Below are 18905 nucleotides of genomic sequence, written 5' to 3' on the forward strand. Positions count from 1 at the left end.
CCATAACACATCGTCACGTGCAACGACGCCCACACTACGAGGCTGACAAGGCTGAGCGGCAGTTAGGCAGCAGGGGTTGAAAATGCGGCGTATTCGAGTTAACGAACCAATCACAAGGCCAGGCAGACACCAACGACAACTCCAGGCAGATGCATTTGGGACATCCCTTGGACGTCGTCACCTTGGAGATGTGAGGGCTGCGCGGTTAGATAGACAGATTAACGACGACCTATATCACCACAGCGTCGCCAAAGACAGTAACGTCAGCTGCAAACATCGATATATCATATACAAAGAGCACCTACAACGATTTCAACGATATGGGCACGACTTTATAGAGCACGAACCCCTTCGAATCCACCACCTCGTATCTCTCACAAACCATACCCCGCAATCTACGATGTCTCTCTTACCATTTACGCTGCCTTTGCAGCGGCGCCTCACAAAGATGTACACGGACACCAAATCATCGCTTGCATTCGTTGCCGACCCCGCGCGCGCCGAGGACGCCGAATTGAGCAACCTACACCGCAAGCTGCGCATCCAAAAAGACCGTCTCACAACATGGGGTCTACGGTGGAGCGAAGCGAGCCGTACGGATTCCTCCGTTGGACCTGAAGATGCGGACATTGATGAGGCACTCGCATCGGCGGGCCTGGCTGACGTCGCAGGGAGCGTGATGGCTACGATCAATGCAGTGTTGGCGGAGGCTGAGCCACTATGGGCGGCGTCTGGGCGGGCGGAGAAGGCGCCGATGGAGAAAGGCGGCGTAGTGTGGGATAAAGGGCGCTTTGAGGACCTGGTGCGCGACCTGACGAGCTCGATTGATACGCTTTATGATATCTCGCGGGCGCGGCAGAGTGAATCGCCGAAAAAGGGCAGTAAGATCGAGATGGTGGTTGAGGAGGAGAGGGCCTTCGAGAAGACACGGATGGATGCACCGAGGGTGATTGATCCGAGGGAGTTGAAGGGATGGGTGGGCGCAGGCGTTGCGCTGCAGTCTGATGGTAATAGTTTACCGAAGGTACTGGACATGGGCAAGAGAACCATTCTCTACATGACGAAGCAGGCCCCAATGAGGCCCTGGGCGGCGGAATCCGAGGAAGTGTGCTTTCCGGTAATGCTCGAGTTTGCCTCATACGACCCTATCTACTCGATAACCGGCATCTCACCATCGATGACCCGCTTCGAGAAGCTCTTCGCCGGCCTGCAAAGACGGAACGAGGAGGCCGGACGACCGGAGTTCGGCGTCCTGAACCTAATCGGGTACTTCGAAGAAGAAAACTCGCGCTTCGGTCTCGTGTACGAGCTGCCTGCGCGTTTCCCCACTACGACTCTGTCCAACTCCGTCGTGTCTCGCCCTTTCTACACCCGACTCGCAGACATGCTGCAGATGCGTGCGCAGGAGCCCCCGCTCGAGGTCCGTTACCGCTTAGCATACAACCTAGCGACGAGTGTCTTCGACCTGCACTCCAAGGGCATTGTGCATGGCAACCTCGCGGCGTGCAATATCGCCTTCTTCGAGCAGATAAAACCACGCCCGGACGGCGAATGGGTCCACCCTGCCGTGAACGTGCGCCGGCCATATCTTACTGCATATGACCTCTTCCCAGAGCCGGGGCGGCCATCCGACGCGGCCAATGCCGCCGAAGTTGCCTGGTACCGCCATGAGCTGGACCCGCGACTGACACCGCACACACCGCTGACGCCGGAGTCGCGGTCGTTAGACTTATACAGTCTCGCCATGCTGTTGGTGGAAATCGGGCTTTGGACCGTGTCGCGCGATATCCGCCACGGCGTTGCTGGGATTGGTATTGCACTGGATATCAAGGTTGAGACTGAAGAGGTGAACAAGCAGCTTGCGGCGCGCTGTGGCATGGCGTACCTGCGTGCAGTACAAGCGTGTTGGGGCGCTGTTGACGATGAGATAAGTGCGGTTACTCGCTCAGATGTGGTTTTGCAGAAAGTTTATGGGAGAGTGTTGAGTTCGTTTGAGAAGTGTTGTGCTATTGAAGACGAGGAAGATGAGGACATTGGAGACGAGTTAATAGTGAGTGCTGTTCTATCATTGCATGAGATTCTCGCAACTAACCCCCCTCTAGACCGGCTCATTGCCGTCAGTTAGTGCCACAGCTGAGATATCCAAGTCCGAAAAATGGTCGTCTCCATCCTCTTCCAGCGTCTCATTACCGAGACACCCCCTTGGACGGGAGAAGCCACTACCACCACCGCCGCCGCCGCCGAGGCGCCCAAGCAAAGAAGAGCACATGAAAGCGGAGGATATTGAGATAAATCAAATGATACAGAGTCTTCATATTAAGCCTAAGCCTATTTCCGAGAAGTCTGCGATCGGTGAGTGGTCTCGGTGTCAGACTTAACGCTCCTTTCTAATAAATTGCAGTACAAATCGAAGACCCCACCACCAGTCCTAAGCCACAGTCGAGGAGATTCCCGAGCAACGAGATTATCCAGGAACATCTCGACCGCTGGCACAACACATTGATGCCGCAGATTAACCACGCTCTCCGAGGATTCTATCGGAAGTACCCCGAGTCCGTCGAGATTAGTCTCGAGAGCATTGGCGAGACGCCGCTGAAAGCCAAGCCAACTATGCTCGTCGTCTGCACCAGTGTTGCAAAGGTAAAGAGCATCCTTAAGCGCCACTTCTCCTATGACTCCGCGACCTACGGGTTGATGGTGTGCCGTGGCAAGGTCATGCGGTCACGCAAGCGTGCGCCAAAACGATCCATGGCACGCGACGAAGATTACGTCGAGCCCAAGAACTCGCATCACCAAGAGCGCCCAGTGAATGGAGCATCGATTGGCGCTTTCTCCGAGGGACAGGCTCTAATGCCTGTCTCCTTTGGTGGTTTAGTTATGGTCGACGGCGAGCCTTTTGGCCTGTCCGTGCACCACATGCTCGATATCCCAAGCGACTCCGACGACGAAGATGACGACTACTCCATCCCCACCATCCAATCTTCCGACATTGAACCTGGACCCGCCCCACTTACCACCGAGGCTCTCGAAGCCCTAGGCTACGAGCTTTCAGACTGCGATTCCGAGACTTCCTCCATCGCCTCTAGCATATTAAGCGACGCATCCTCGTTCCTCGAGCCAGGAGACATCGGTGGCATTGCACCCGACTGCGCAGGTGGTTACCTGGTCACCCAGCCCGCCCTCGACGACGTCGACCCCCGCATCTTCCCCTCTGCCGAAACAATGACACAAGACTACCTTGACTCCTTCACCCTCGGTTCGCTGCATGCATCATCCGGCTTGCGCCGCCGCGCTTGCAGTCTTGGCCTCACACACGAGATCGACTGGGCTCTTTTTCGCTTCTCCCCCGGCCGAGCACCGGGGGAGAACAAGATAACGGGCGCGCCGGCGGGGTGGCCCGGTGCGTTAATCCCCACTGCGCATCTGGGTGGGCTGCCGGTGCGCGCAGTGGCGCGAACGTCGGGCGTGACGCAGGGGCGGATTCAGCGCGCTGTGACGACTGTGAAGTTGCGGGGAAGGCAGACGCCGAGCCAGAGTTTCACGGTTGAGGGCGGGTTAGGGGTACCAGGAGATAGCGGGGCATGGGTCCTTGCTGAGGGAGGCGCATGTGGGCATGTGCTTGCGTGGAGTGATAAGCGGAAGGTGGGGTATTTTTGCCCGATGGAAGTCATGTTTGAGGATATCAGGGGGACGTTGGGGGCGAGAGTTGTGGAATTCCCGGGGGCGAGTGGATTGGAGGCGAGGGATGAGGAGGATGATGAGACTATGGTTGAAGTTGAGGAGGTGCAGGTGCCAGATGACAAGAAGAAGATGGATGAGGTGGGGTTGTCGGTATACTCCCTCTTGAAGGGAGGCCAAGTGAAGAGTGAGGTCGAGGGGGTGGACTTGGTGACAGGAATGGAGGGGATGTGCGTCAGAGCGTGAATTTCCCCCGACATTTCTTGTATTTGATATGTTGTTTTTTGCTGCCCTTAAGGAAGGAGGGCGGAGGAGAGTGAGATTGAGATACCCACTTTGTAAGAATTTATGATTATTTTGCTTGGGTTAGGGTAATAATATGTTTGCTTTGCAACTTGCTGATAAGGTTGGGAGGGGCGCTGGAAAGTTAGAAGGCGCGTGGGTGGTACTCAGTGTGCAGCGAATCGTGACTCGGCATGATTCGCCCCGAATCAGACTCGATTCATGATCTGATTCGGGCTATTTCTTAATGATTCGAATCATGATTCGGCCAGTATTCGAATGATTCGAATACTTGCCAAGATATATAATATGTCCAAGCGTCTAGCGGTGAAGGCTTGTCGTCGTCCTCAATATATAGCTTTTTAGATTAAAAGCGTATCTCAGAAAAGGTGCAAGCAGATGGGTATCCAACACTTAACTACTGTGTTCCATATTATCTACGACTAATGGATAAAATTAAGAAGATGAAGAAGACTGTAAAGCATATATCTATCAACGAAGCTTGTACTGCTGCATTTAACAAATTAGACGACTATTTCTCACTTGCAACAAGCCAACAGTCAAGCCATTTAACAGTTGCAACAATATGCGATCCTCGGTTTAATTTTAGTATATTTGATTTCTATTTACCAGAAAGCTTTTATAACACAAGCAAAGAGCGAGCAAGAGCACAGTTTGCAGCTTGTTATAACAGGTATAAAGCACGGGACAATGACATTCAAGCAGAGGAAATGGATGCTAGACTTGATAACGGGAGTGAGGATAAGCCTCGAGAAGTAGACTCTGGGGATGAGATGTTTAAGCATCGAAAGCCTATACTCCAGAGGTTGATTGGAGACGGTGGCTTAATGAACCAGGAGTTGATAAGCCTGATACTAATGTTCTCAAATATTGGCAAGCAAAGCAGTATCAGTATCCAACAATTGCACAAATAGCTCGAGACTATTTAGCAATTCCAGCAACATCAGCAGCGTCAGAACGAGTCTTTAGCCAAGGAGCCGACATCGTTACGAAGAAAAGGAATAGACTATTACCTTCAACAATCAGATACTTACTATGTCTACGGGATTGGGGGGTAATTGTTGACGATGAGGATATTGAAGATATAAGTGGAGATATGGGTTAGGCATAGTTAGATTTTTTTCGTAGTTTTCAATATTCCATACACTCTATTTCAGCCTCAAAGATTCGAATCATGACTCGAATCAGATTCGAGTCATGATTCGGCGAATACTTCAAAAATATGAATGATTCGGCGGATCGCCGAATAGTATTCGGGGGGTGATTCGCCGCACACTGGTGGTACTTGTGGGTAGCTCCTTCCTTCATTATGTTGCCAATATTGCTACAACTACATACTTTCATATTCCTTACGATGGGAAGGTGCGTTAGGAGGTGCGCTACCTGCACCTTCATGACTACATGGTGATGACTCCGTCAATAATGATGGAGCTCACAGAATATGTGTCTTTGGCCTTCCAAGCAACCTTACTTCTCTGAATCACATCGTCCCTACAGGTTATCTGCGACTCCACGGCCACGTGAATATCCAAGCTCCAAATGGATTTAGACCCGCCGCCGGCATACGAACCTCCCTCCGGTCCTGGTGGTGATGACAGCGTCGACATCAGCGTCGATGACAGCTTCGATGACAGCGACCCAGGCGTGAACTGGGCACGCAACCACCTCCTCGAAGCCCGCTCTGCTCTCGCCAGCTACCCTGAAACCAAGCGCGCCCTGAAGCGGCAGGTGCTTGAAGAACAAGAGATGATACGGCTAGGCATCGACCATCATGGACCGCCACCTGCACATGCTCCGCGGACCATCGTGCCGCCTTGGAAGGACGGCAGCATGCTCACAGACGTGGTGCCGACTAGTTCGATCTTTGGGCCAGGAAACATCGAGGAAGAGCTGGATCAAGCTATTGATTTTCAGGAGTTCGGATATATGAATGTGATGCCTAGTCTGCGGCGTAGGCAAGACCCCTTGAGGGATGCGTTCGGGGGAGTGCAGACAATGGTTGTGCGAAATCCGTCGATTAAATGGGGCGCTATGGTGCCGCGGCAACATTTTCCAGGGGCAGAGGTGGAGGGGGTTATACCTGAAATGCAGTTGACACCGGAGTTTGTGGTAATTAAGAGGCATGTGTGCGGGACAGAGTGTCCAGAAGGGTGCCACGAGGGAGGAGGGGTGAGAACGAAGGGGAAGGGAAAGCCGGTGGCAGAGGTAGGAGATATAGAAGGGGGTGAGGCGATGGAGGGCGTGGTGTTTGCGCATTGGGGTAACGATGACTTTGACGAGAGTGAAGACAGTGGCTCAGACCACGAACAAAACGAAAAGTTACGAGAGCAGCAGGAGCTCAAGACAATAGAGACTTTAGAGCATTGTACAATTATCGAGCGGCATCGCAGGAAATGGGCAGCGGAAATTGGCGCACTGACGGACAAAGCGCGGATTATGACTGAGAAGCTCCCGTCAATTAGCCTCAATACGAAAGAACCAAGCCACGAGGCAGAGAGAGTTTACGAGCCAGCATTTGTTTTGTCTGGCAAGATGATGAATCGACTGGATGACCAGAGAAGGAAGGAAGAGGAGCTTAAGCAGGAGAAGGCGAGGCTGGCCAGGATACGAATTACGAAATGGCGAGCGGCAATGGCGGGGCGAGATACTTCCCAGATGGGAGATAAGGCAGGAGAGGTCATGTTCCAGTCGCTGGTGGACAGCGGGGATCTCGCTGCACCGGAAAACAACCCAGACAACGAGAGTTTTAACAGCAACTACGAGGGATCGCCTACTGGGGGCAACAATGGCGGGGCTTCTGGTCCGGCTCCACGGTCTCCAGACAAGGAAGACTCTGCAGAGAGGCGTAAGCAGGAGAAGTCAAGGCTGGCCAAAATACGACTTGCAAAATGGCGAGCGGCAATGGCGGGGCAAAGTACTACCGAGATGGGAGATGAGGCCGGAGAGGCCGTGTTAAAGTCCATTGATGATAGTCCAGGGCCAAGTGTGGTTACTGAAAACACCCCGACAAGTGATTTTGATGAGGCGATGGCACTGCAAGCCAGCCAACCCACTGTCAAATCCACCGAGGAGGTAGTATTCGACCTAGCCGAACAAGAGGACAAAAAATTACAAGAGACAGCCCAAGAAGAGGTCCCCGAAGAGATACACAGCCTCGAGGCCACTTCTCAGGAGACTGCTGCGGAAGAGTCCATCGCCCAGGCACTCATCGCCCAAGCTGCGATCGTCCGGGGTGCAACTACTCCAGACCTCGATCTTGAAGAAACTCCCATTTCTGAATCAGCCCCAAAAGAGACCACTTCAGCAGAGGCCACACTGGAAGATGCCACGTCTGAAAAGCCTGCACCTAAAGAGGCCGCGCCTGAAGATACCACGCCTGAAAAACCCACACCTAAAGAGGCCACGCGTGAGGAGACTACCACTCAAAAGGCTATCGCTGAAGAAACTTCAGCCCAAGAAAATCTTGGTCCAGGGCCAGGGCCCAGCCGTAAGAGACTAGCTCCCAATAAGTCATCCTTAAAGAGACGCCCAGCCAAGAGACAGTCTATCCGTGACTCACCATTTCTAGACGCTTCAGAACGAGAAGCGCCTCCTCTATGGATATTGCAGCGACATGGGAGGCTTATCCGCAATCCGTTGGCCGGTTCTACCACTGGCTATAGGCGCTGGTCTGATCCGGAGATTGATGCGCCTGTTCCCATGCCATCATCCGATTCAGAGCCACGCCCTCGATCCACCACAATCTCAGAAGGCACGGAGCCTCCGGTGCCGCGCTGCTCAGCTGAAGATACAATCCCAACTATAGGGGAAGAAGGCCAGATGACAGAGCACGTCGAAGTAGTTGACGATATCCTAGCCCTTCCGTCGCCTGCTGAGTGGTTCTTGGCGGATAGAGAGAGCATGCCCCCGCCGCCCTCGCCGCGACCTCGCAAACGGTCCATGGCAGTCATAGAAGGCTCGCCATATATGCCTAGTCGCTGGTCGCCTGACGACTTGTTCCCAAGCATAGAGAGGTTATTCCAGGCTGCGAGGCCGTCTTCGTCGGGTGGGGACAGCGCCGCCGATGTCACTTCACTGGCTCCCGCGCGTGCCAGTACACCCGAACCGCTTCAAATGTCGCGAGAGCAGATCCGAAACAGTGCACAGGAATTAGCAAATCTGCTAGGGCCTGCCGAAGAAAGATTTAGGCATCCTGCTATTGGTTTAATAACTGTGATGACGAACCCTCAGATGGCAGAGTTGACAATGCCCTATCGGCCGACACGAGGACCTAGTGCGCTTAGAAGGGAGATTCTGATTGACAAAGAGGCCTTAGAGGCAGAGAACTTGGAAAGATTTGCTCTGGAGGCTGAGGAGCTCGAGAGAGGCGTGTTTGCTTCTCGTGTCCCTGATCCCCCTCCTTATAATCTGCGCAGTAGATCTAGGACCAGTTCGGAGAATCCATCACCTGTTACGCCGAGCATCTTCAGTGGCGAAACGTCGGGGACTTCAGTTACTGCTACACCAACGGGATCAGGAGATTTGACGGGTGAAGCGGTTGTGGCTGCCGAGCTGGCTGAAGATAGGAGCGGAATGAGGGTTGTGGAGAGGGTTGTGGCGATGGTTCTGGAGGGGGTGTATTTGCCGTCCAGTCCGGCTTTGGCGGTGGATAGGCTGGTGTTGGGTAGAGACGGTGCACCGGGAGTAGACCGGAGCGAGGGGAGGGCTAATCTGTGGCGGGAAGAGAGCACGGGGACGGAGGGGAGCACGGGGACGGAGGGGAGCATGGGGAGAGAAGGTAGCATGGAGAGTCTGAGCAGTACTGGAAGATCGAGAAGCATGGAAAGAGAAGGGAGTATTACGACAGAGGTTGTGGAGACGCTGGGGGGTTTGGCGGTAGAGAGTGTGAGTGAGGAGGGTGGACCCGAGGAGGGAAGTGAAGTGCTAGGAAGGGTCTTGCCGTCGACGGAAGTGCCCGAGGAGGCGATTGAAGATGAAGAGGACGGGGCGCCGCTGACGAAGGTATCGAGCCATTCATCGAGGCATTCATTGTAAAGTAGGGTGATTCCGGAGAGTGGCTGTTCGGGGTGAGATTCTTTTTGACGTTCTGAGCTGTACATATTGGTTTTACTTGGTGTTTTGGTTTTGGTTTTGAGATGGAGTATAGAGTAAGTTTTGCACACGATGGGGTTTGGAATAGCTATTCTTGGATAAGGTGTACTTGCAGCGAGACACTGATACAATGGGAAAGATCCGAGCGGAGAACAGCCCCCAAGATTACCAGACCTTGGCAATTCTTCCCACTCACTTTGCACCCCCAACTGGCTTACTACAGTTAGTATGAGCAGTGTACTCCAATCTGCTCTATCTTATTGGTAATTTGGCACAGCTGGGACCCGTCTAATTTTGCTTGAAATGTTCCACCTCAAGACCCCGGGAAGGCTGAGCCCAAGCCTTGTCTCGGTGTTGACGCACTGATTGGTAGGGAGGCCGTGTGGTGGTAATGAGCAAAACATGGTATCCCCTGGTCCATGCTGCTGATCCCGCATACATCATCGTCGATCGGCGATCGTGCATGCTCTGATGCAATGCCCCCGTCCGTTCTCTGGCACTTTGAACTCCCGATGTGGCGCCGCCCCCATCACCCCCACCCCCCATCACCCCCCATCATCATCCCCCATCACCCCCCACACCCCCCATCACCCCCCATCACCCCCATAACTCCCATCGCCCCCAATACTCCCATCACCATGGTTGGGAGTGGGATCCCGCACCGTTGTGACCATGCCCAAGGTGACTCCTCACTTCCCTTTCTTCCACCTCGCCGAGACAGGTTCTATATAATAAAGTCACGTAGCTGATATCGACCTCTTCCGCTTCGGACCATTTGTTGGCTCTCCTGGGGAAACCTGGGCGCAGCGTTTTGTATATATGTTCGATCGTTCCTTCCTCTTTATGCATGGGCCGTATTGTTTGCACCTTCCGTACACATCGATCGCCCTTCCTTCGGTTTTAGTCGAGGCTTCACATCGTCGTCAACTTGCCACAGACATAATATCCATCCAACTGAGCACTTTGACGCACGACGGAAGCTTTAGGAGAGATCAGACTTCTGCTCGGACCCCCGGAGAAATCCTTCTCAACGTCAAAAAGGCTTCCACACCTTATCTGTTCTGCCACCACCGATTCAAGACGCCTCACGCACTCGGACCGGGGCTCAAAAGAGACCTGAGACACGCACCCTCACTATCTGAAAGGAGCACCACACCGGAACCCGGAAATAGGACCCGGGCCCCCGAAGCTACTAGGAGACAAGTCTATCGCCTCATCAAACGCTCAACCACAATGTCTCAGTCTCCACCACACCTCTACAACTTCACCATCCAACCGCCGCCCTCTACGCCTCCATCCACCCCCCTCGTCCCGCCACCTACCTTCATCCTCCGCGAGACCCCCACCCCCGATCCCACCCTGACTGCGAATAACCTCATGGCGGTCGCATCGCTCGTACCCGCGAGCATTGAGTCTGCTATCGCGGATTTATCGGGGGTAAGCAGCGATGATCTCACTGGCACCCTCGCGGTCCCTGCGACCACCCTCAGTGACGGCCCGGGAGCGGGGTTCGTGTTTCGCAACCTAAGGATCGAGAAGATTGGTAATTGGAGGATTCGAGTTATTGTGCTGAGGATGAGCGAAGGTGGAGCCAGTGCTGGTGGCATGCAGAATGGGATTGGCAGGGCGGAAGCGAATGCTGAGGGGGCGATTGTTGGAGTAGAGCTTGTGAGCAGGGTCGTGAGTGTTTTGGAGGAGGCTGAGGCAAATGAAAATATATGTGAGTATTTTCCTATTTTCTTAGAGGTGGTTTTTGCCCCATACATTCCTTATTGGTGGCGGTAGAGAAGTCGGAGCCAGGCCCATGTTCTTCGATATAATGGCTAAAGCTAAACTTGCTTTCTCTACAGCGATGACCGACCAAGAAGTATTGGATCAGATGAGCGAGTGATGTGTTGGCTCGCGCAAAACTCTCCGGAAGGGTATCGGGAGGGAAGATCGCAGTCGGGTGTTAGCAAAGTAGGGGGATCTGTATATATCTTTATAGATTGTGGGCCCGTGCAAACGGGATGGCGCGAAGCATTTCTTTGATCCGCCTGATTTTAGGGCGACAGCGCATGGTGGATACTGGCGGCGGTTTTCATTCTTAAAACAAGAAACAGCGAGGAGATTAGTGGAGGTATTTTGCTAGCGATCATGGAAACTGGATTATGGATGGAGAGGCTCAAGACAGGGAATACGATATACTCATCCGATGAACGAATGATGCTGGCATACGGAAATGGATACGTACAGCCTGCCGTTTCCTACAAAACAAATAGCAGCATAATTAACTAAGTGTGGACGTTCTATGGCCGTTGTCATACAGGGTGGACAGCGTTTATTGAAGCTGAAACTCTCCGGGCCTATGATCCTAACCTCTCGGACAATAGACGAACAGTCTCGACCTGGACAAGACGAGATCCGTTGCGCAGTGGATCTCGGCCATGATATCATGACGTATCTCCTGCTACTAACAGCTCCAAATTCCATCCCAGCTTTCTTTCAGTTAGAGTGCTTCAACAACGTTACAATGATTGATGAAAGTGGAGAGTAAACGACTTGGCTGTGGTCGCGCAAAAGGTAGCATCGTTGGGCACGCGTCGTTAGCTAGCAACACTAACCCCCTTATCACAACTCTTGCAGCTCAGTTACTACTTGTGTACGGCGACGGGTGTGGGTTTATAGCGACTTTGGCTGAAGTTTCTCCAATACCAACAACAAGAGCAATACTACTCAACGATTGCTACAACCCTCTATTGTAAGCACACAGGCCACCCAGCTCACAGTAATAGCATATGAGAGTGTGAGTCAGAGGCTAAACGGATGCTATCCTAAAGGTCTACTATGAAGGATACAAAAAAGATGATGAGGAACCCCGTTGGGTCAATCCCCTTAAGTACCTGAAACAGGTCCGACTCGGCTAACCTGCCCTAACTCTCCCCACGTGACCATAACCTGCCCGACTCCGATCCCTTCCGTCACTTAGGGCGGAAGCATCCTTACATCTATGATTCATTACACGTCATTGCTCCTTAGTTACTGGGCCGATATTACCACATAGCATATCTCTACAACCCTCTATGATTCATTACATGACATCACTCCTTAGTTACTGGGCTAATACTACACATGACATATCTCTATCAACTAGAGGCCTAGGAACATGAACGATAGCTCCAAAAGCTTCTACAACTGTCTATGATTGTAAGGATGCCTCCGTACCTAGATACTCGAAGAACCTGTCTCAGAACTGTTACGGTCACTACAAGCATGGAATCCGACTCGGTGGGGTTTCGAACCAGTAGAGGATCATATAGCGAGTTACACTATAGTGGGGGACGGTAAGTGTATAGGGTTCAGGGCCGATGTAGACCTGTTGCGGTGGAAGGTTCAGGGCTAGGGTTGGGATAACCGAGTCGGGCCCGTTTCGGGAGTTAAGGAAACAGACTCAACGGGGTTCCCCCTTCATCTTTTTTGTATCCTTCGTAGTAGACCTATAGGATAGCATCCGTTTAGCCTCCGACTCGCACTCTCATATGCTATTACTGTGAGCTGGGTGCCCTGTGTCCTTACAATGATTCATTACACGTCATCACTTCTTAGTTACCCACAAGATTGGTTAAGTTATGACATAATTTGTCTATAGGGGTACTCTGACTTTGGACCTCATTTCACTTCCTATAGGCTAGGAACCTAAGAGATGGTTCTATGGGATTCTCTTACGTCGACTACAGTTACCAAGCCTGGTAAGTCATGGAAAGTCTTGGAAAATGAGAGAACTACACTCCTTTAGCATAAATAGGATTGCCCTTTCCTTAAGAAAGGGCAAGCAGACAATACAGTAAATCGACTATCACATACTTCCACGTCTTTTCCAAGCTTTCAAGCATTCATCTTGTTACTCCTTGTTTCTGAAAAGTCAGTGAGGTGTTAACCTCTGACTTACCCCTGAGTTCCCAGACTCAACATTTGTTGCAACTTGTCTGAACCACTCCACTACATCACACACCTGATTGCTGCGTTGTGGAATAGTCTAAGCTACAACCCTTTGGCTCTTTTTCCTAAGACAGTGTGTTGTCTTAGTAAATTCATCCCTGCCTTGGGTGGCTAGATTCTCACATCTGGTGCACCCACCATTACATTTAGGTGGGCAACGTGCTAGAACCGTAGGTGGGAGCAATCAGTATTCAACAAACTAATCTCTAAGCCCCTTCTACTAGGGGCTTAGCTACCTTTATCTATTCCTCCAGAGTTGGGCCCCTACGGTGGTACTTGGGGTTGAACCCCCGCCGTCTCGTAACTGAGCTGGGGTCGGGTGTTGCACCCAGGGCCGGGCGTTGCACCCCAACAGCTATTAGGGCCTAATGGATGCCTTAGGACATCAGGCCCCAGTAGTGTTCTCAGACAGCCTTGTGGCCTCAGCCTGCCTAGGGCACTATAGTGGGTCCTTAGGAGCGGTGTCCCTGACATGGACCCATGGTTGCCCCCACCTGTGACACTAGTCACATAGGGGATTACAAAGGGAACGCCGTAGGGGGTATGGCCGGAAGGGGAGAATTATGTACTATTTACTAGTAATTTCCCTTGTCAGGTCATAGCTGAACTCCAGTTTTTACAGCTCTCTCATTTCTTGCCAAAATGGCTAAGTCTAGTGTTGTAAAATGGGAACGATTCAAGCAGGTCCCTTATCTTCATCATCATTTACTATCACGTGTGTAATAATTAGTCATATAGGTCTTGGCAATATATTGCCATATATTGCCATATGATATTGCCGTATTGTAATACAGTCATATGGCGTAAGGCCATATTGTATTGCCAAGGCCCATATTGCAATATATATTGCAATATACTGCCAAGACCAATATACTATTGGCAACACTGCCCTGGTCCCAATTGTTATTCCTAATATGACTAAATTAGTTTGTCCATATGCGAGAAAAAGAAAGGATATAAAACTCACCATTCCATGGCATCGAGGGCTGCAAACTCATTAAAAGTTGAGTTGCCGTCAATGTGTGAGGTGAATGTGCCAACGGAGCTAGCATCGTTGAGAACTTTATCATAGGGCTGGCTGGGTAATTGGTTCCAAGGGGTCGTTGGTTCCTTCCAATACGAAGAGCGGCCATCCGTAGAGGTTACAGACGGAGGAGCTTGGCTTGGTGGAACATTGTTGGAAAGGGCTCTGTTAAAATGATCTCCATTTGCGCCATCCCTGACATCAAGGTTGGAACCAGAAAGGTTGTCGGATATGTTGGAACTGCATTCCTGGTAGTACGCTGCACATGCGTAGCCTGTATACCAACTGTGTATATATAGGGGCTTCGCCCCCCGTAGTTTTTCAATCAAGTCGTCAAACTCCAATTATGTGTTCAACAGGATATAATGGGGTGAGAAACCAATTGCGTAATCATGTGGTCTTGGGACATAATGTGCTGTCTATTCCTGGCTGGCTTGGCGGTAAAGGTTGCGATAAGTTTCGCATAGATGTAAGGTTGGGTTTTAATATGGTCTGAAGTGTTGTAAACGATGGCCACACTGTAGACATCGCGGACAGCGAATGGAACATCTTTTCCTGCCATTCGGCGGAAGTAACATTTTGCTCGTCGATAGGACTTTGTGGGATTTTGTTAAAGCTTTATAAAACAAGCGAAAGTTGGTGGAATTATCGATAGCCCGAAGGCTTCTGAGTGGCGAACAATAATCCACATTGTTTTATAAGCGGAGGCAGCTAATACCTCAAGGTTTGTACCATTAGAAGCTTGTCCTCCATTGTCTGAAGCATCCAAATAAGCGTAGACCGCTGTTACTGTGTTGAGATGCCCGATGTGAAGATGGTATTGATGAGGCAGTAAAGGTGGCCTCGTCCCGTCGCTAATGTTAGGCGCTGGTGGATTTGATGGGATTCATTTTGCCACAAGATCCCAATTCATCCAACAGTTCTTGACACTTATGGGCCCTTATAGTCCCAGTAGACTCATCATGGGTGATGTTGTTGAGGATTGCCGTGAGACGAATAAGGCAGTTGAATGTGTTCAGAGTAGCGGGACTGCGACGGCCATCTGTAGAATTATGCTCTAGAGAAAGACAATCCATCCATGGATTCCACTCATCTAATCTGTCTTGTCAATGGTGCCGATTTGTCTGATATCTGACACGCGGAGCTGTGGGGTCCGATCGAGGTGTAATGCTACCAATGTGTCGAGAACAAAGCAGCCTAGAAAAACGTGTGCATTGAGACATTTCTTGTCTGTAGCATGGCTAAAGCCAAGCTCAATAGCAATGCGGACGGCCTTGCCGATTAATATCCAGGCGCCGCTCCAGCGCCCCTGTCCTATGTTCAGAAGCGTGAGTATTAATAGGGCTTGAACGTGACCCGACTCAAAATCCCCCTCTTCTGGCGGAATATGTGCCTTGGATTCTTCGTATAGCCTTCCCACCATCCAATCACCGTCTAGGCCCTTGGTCGTTGTATATGGTTTTATCGCTCTGATTTGGTGGTCTGCATATGCCAATACAGCCCAAAGCACTGCCAAATCCCCAGACTTGTGGGGTGAAGATGCCGATCTGTTCTGTGAGTACTGGCATGAGAGTCTTAATAGCTCATGCTTTTCTATAATAGGAAACCACAATGAGTATATGAGAAATATACGTCAATGAGATTCCATGTACTCTCAGGCAATGGAAGAGCGCTTGGGATACTCGTTTCTCAGGAGGCTTCGAAATGCTATACTGGCCCTCACGCGCCTCTAACTCTATGTGAGGTCACGTTATGAAGCTCTGCAACTTCCGTTACATCTTCCACGGCTTTGCTCATACCTGCACGTGGAGTTTTGATATCGCATCCGAGTTCAGCGCAACCATAATTCCCCCCCGCGTAGATTGTCGCAGAGCGAGAAGCTCCTAATGAAGCCCCATGGACAGAGCATTCCGTAACTGTGTTTTTCCTGCCGATTTGCCACCTTTGCAGCCTTCGTTCGTCGATATTCCTTCAACGATATAATCTTGGCAACCTTCTTGTGGTGTGCGGATGCAGCGTATTGAACCAACTTAGATTATCAGCGCATGTTGGTTGCTTGGAAGTTTGGTATGAGGATATTGTTTAATTTCTCAATTGGGATCTAGGCTGTTGGCTAATATTTTCAAGGGTTAGGCGATGTGAATATCGTTATCCAGGCACCTCGTCTCGTCGTTTGATGCTGGTCCGTGAAGATGGTAATGCAGAGAACTTATCCAACATCACTCGGTGGCATCAGTAGATTTGTGACGACTATGGTTCTTTGGAAATAGAAACTTTAAGTTCAAGTATTAGGCAAGACCTTATTCGGTCAGCGCAATTAATCTAAACGACACCGATCAGTCGGCGACGTTTGGAAGACCACTATTTATGCGAAAGGCGCCTTCAAATAGCGACGACGACGCAATGCGACGATTTGATGTTTCACCTCACAGCGCCAGAACCTGCTGAGATCTCGATAGAGCCGAAGGTAGCATTATTGCTTGGATCTAATAATATTGTATCGGACAGTTGGTATGTCTGTTGTCCGGTCTCAGAAGCCGAGTTGGCCGCGGCATGGAAGCAAATCAAACAACACACTGCCTCTAGAGGAAGCGCTTAAGTTCCACCAAACTACTCGCCATTTTGACTACAATGCTATGATCGTCCTCGTTGGATCACGAGGCTCTGTCAAACGCTCACTCGCATTTATCGGAGCCCCCATCTTGGACGAAGACTGGTAACTGAGGACCAGTACTTTCAACAAGTTACTGGCCTATCTAGAAAAAACTACCTCTCAAAGCATGGCAGCGAAGAGTTTGGGTGGCAAAATGTGGAAGTCCTGCAAAGGATGCTCGAGGACAACGAAACGGGCAGATCATAGAATGCGGAATGTCCAGTCTTACAAAAGAGTCCCAAAACACGCTGAGACATTATGCAGAGACGCATCCTGTTATCCACATACTCCGCAACCCAGCTCGAATACGCCTTCTCCTCAACTTGACAGATTCAGAGGCTGCACGTTTGGAGCAGGCTGATAAATCACATCAGTCGTGTTCTAATTTTGAGTACTACAACTTACAGGACTCAAACTGTGAGTGCCATGTAGAGGAGATATCCCAGGATCGACAGATTCCCGATTATTCATTTGCATTAAAGGATGCGAAGCAAGATTTCTCGCGATTTCTTGATAAAATTACTGGCCTTGGTGCAAAGCAATCTGCATACGAGAGTCCGTTCTCTGTTGACGCATTGTGTAAGTGTAACGCTGACTTCTAAACGATAGAAGACACAGAGGTTCTCTTGCGTAAAGGTTTACTTATCAGAGGAGGCAGGGGATCAGACACAAAGGCTTCAAGTAACACGTTACTAGTATATAACAAATACTGTATTGAGTTGAGCACGAAGCTCCTATCTAAGGAAATACTATCTACTTATATAGTGGCGTCGTGCCTAGTGGACTCTTGGGAACTCACTCGAGTCCTCGGAGTCCTGGACTCTTAGGACTCTTCTCATCATCCTGCGAGTCCATCACGTGCCTAGTGGACTCCTGGGAACTCACTCGAGTCCTCGGAGTCCTGGACTCTTAGGACTCTTCTCATCATCCTGCGAGTCCGTCACGTGATACTTTCGGAACTACTATTCCCCGCTGCCCTTCCAGGTACCAGGGCCGGTCTCATGCGACCTCCCTCCTTCCTGTCCTGTAGTTGGCCAGCCTTCTTGTTCCGTCGTAACAGTAAGGCGGCCCATCATGTGAGGCCGCCCTGAACTCAGGGGCTGCCTGGCAGTGGAGCCACTAGGGCTCGGTAAACTAGGGCATGTAGGAACGTAGGATATAAGGAGCTGGAAGCCTCAGAAGGAGGCCTCCAGCCGATAGTCGCTGTACATACGTAGACCTACTGTCTTGCAATACGATCTCACTTCCTGCCTTCTGACCTGGTTCCCTGGACTCCCGTGAGACCCTGGGCTTACACGTTACACATTGCCGCCGGAAAACAGACCATACACCTATGCGATTCCAGTCAGTTTATCTGACCTTACCAACGGGGCTATCGACATACCCCAGCTGGACTCTGGCGGAGATGCTATAGAGCTTCAAGTTGATATGTTAACCCCTAATATTTTGACCATAGTTAGCAAGGAAGTTGCTCGGATTAGGAGAACTCTTGGGATTCCCATTATCTTCCACATCGATGAAGTTTTGTTGAGCGATATCAGCGCTATTATATCGCTACTTTATCATGCCATACGTCTCAGAGCTGAATATCTTGTCATTACGCTGTGGTTGGAGGATAATACTATTAGGGAGATCGTGCATGTTCGAGGGGAAACAAGATTATTGGGCAATTCATCGACAAGAAGGCTGTCAGTTGGCATGATCAAATGCGGATATCAAAATTTGAAAGGGCAAAGCAATTTGATTGCCATATAATCCGATTATTACGAACGGCGCTTACAACCGAGGATAATACGGATGTGAGAGCTTTTGCGAGTAGAGTTGCCACAATTTCGACTCGCCAACCGAAGCATATTGTTAGTGTGCGTCATGGGTAACCGGTGGTTGCAAACCGCCGGTCTGAAGATTTTCCAACCCAGACCACGGTCTGGGTTGGAAATACTGAAGAAACCACCCAGACCGACGTGGGCACCCAGCGGTTCCTTGGCAACCCATCACGTTTGATAAATTGTCACACGTGATGGGTTGCCACACATGATGGGTTGCCACAAATACAATCGTTACTATAGTTATTACTATACAGTTACAATAGACCAATATAGTAGAAACGTTTCATTGGATTTCTACTATCTGTATCCTGCTACTCATTTGCCCTATTCCTGGTATCTTCCATCTCTC

General features: G+C 50.7%; 3 protein-coding genes across 3 annotated transcripts; all 3 read left to right on the forward strand.

The window, feature by feature from the left end:
- On the forward strand, window positions 1–4364 carry VC83_05799 (uncharacterized protein). Its single transcript, XM_024469413.1, has 3 exons — window positions 1–2050; window positions 2103–2352; window positions 2402–4364. Exons 1-3 carry the CDS (start codon window positions 83–85, stop codon window positions 3922–3924), a joined length of 3741 nt encoding a protein of 1246 aa, XP_024322297.1. The 5' UTR covers window positions 1–82; the 3' UTR covers window positions 3925–4364.
- Window positions 4365–5520: 1156 nt separating this feature from the next.
- On the forward strand, window positions 5521–9479 carry VC83_05800 (uncharacterized protein; the record flags this gene model as incomplete). The annotated part of the gene is made up of 1 exon (XM_024469414.1): window positions 5521–9479. The coding sequence occupies one exon, from the start codon at window positions 5521–5523 to the stop codon at window positions 9013–9015; it is 3495 nt and encodes a 1164-aa protein (XP_024322270.1). The 3' UTR covers window positions 9016–9479.
- Window positions 9480–9691: 212 nt separating this feature from the next.
- On the forward strand, window positions 9692–11599 carry VC83_05801 (uncharacterized protein). The gene is made up of 2 exons (XM_024469415.1): window positions 9692–10792; window positions 10923–11599. The coding sequence occupies exons 1-2, from the start codon at window positions 9892–9894 to the stop codon at window positions 10961–10963; spliced, it is 942 nt and encodes a 313-aa protein (XP_024322271.1). The 5' UTR covers window positions 9692–9891; the 3' UTR covers window positions 10964–11599.
- Window positions 11600–18905: the final 7306 nt, after the last annotated feature.

The sequence above is a fragment of the Pseudogymnoascus destructans genome (genome assembly GCF_001641265.1).
Source record: "Pseudogymnoascus destructans isolate 20631-21 unplaced genomic scaffold scaffold_16, whole genome shotgun sequence".
Lineage (NCBI taxonomy): Eukaryota > Fungi > Ascomycota > Leotiomycetes > Thelebolales > Thelebolaceae > Pseudogymnoascus > Pseudogymnoascus destructans.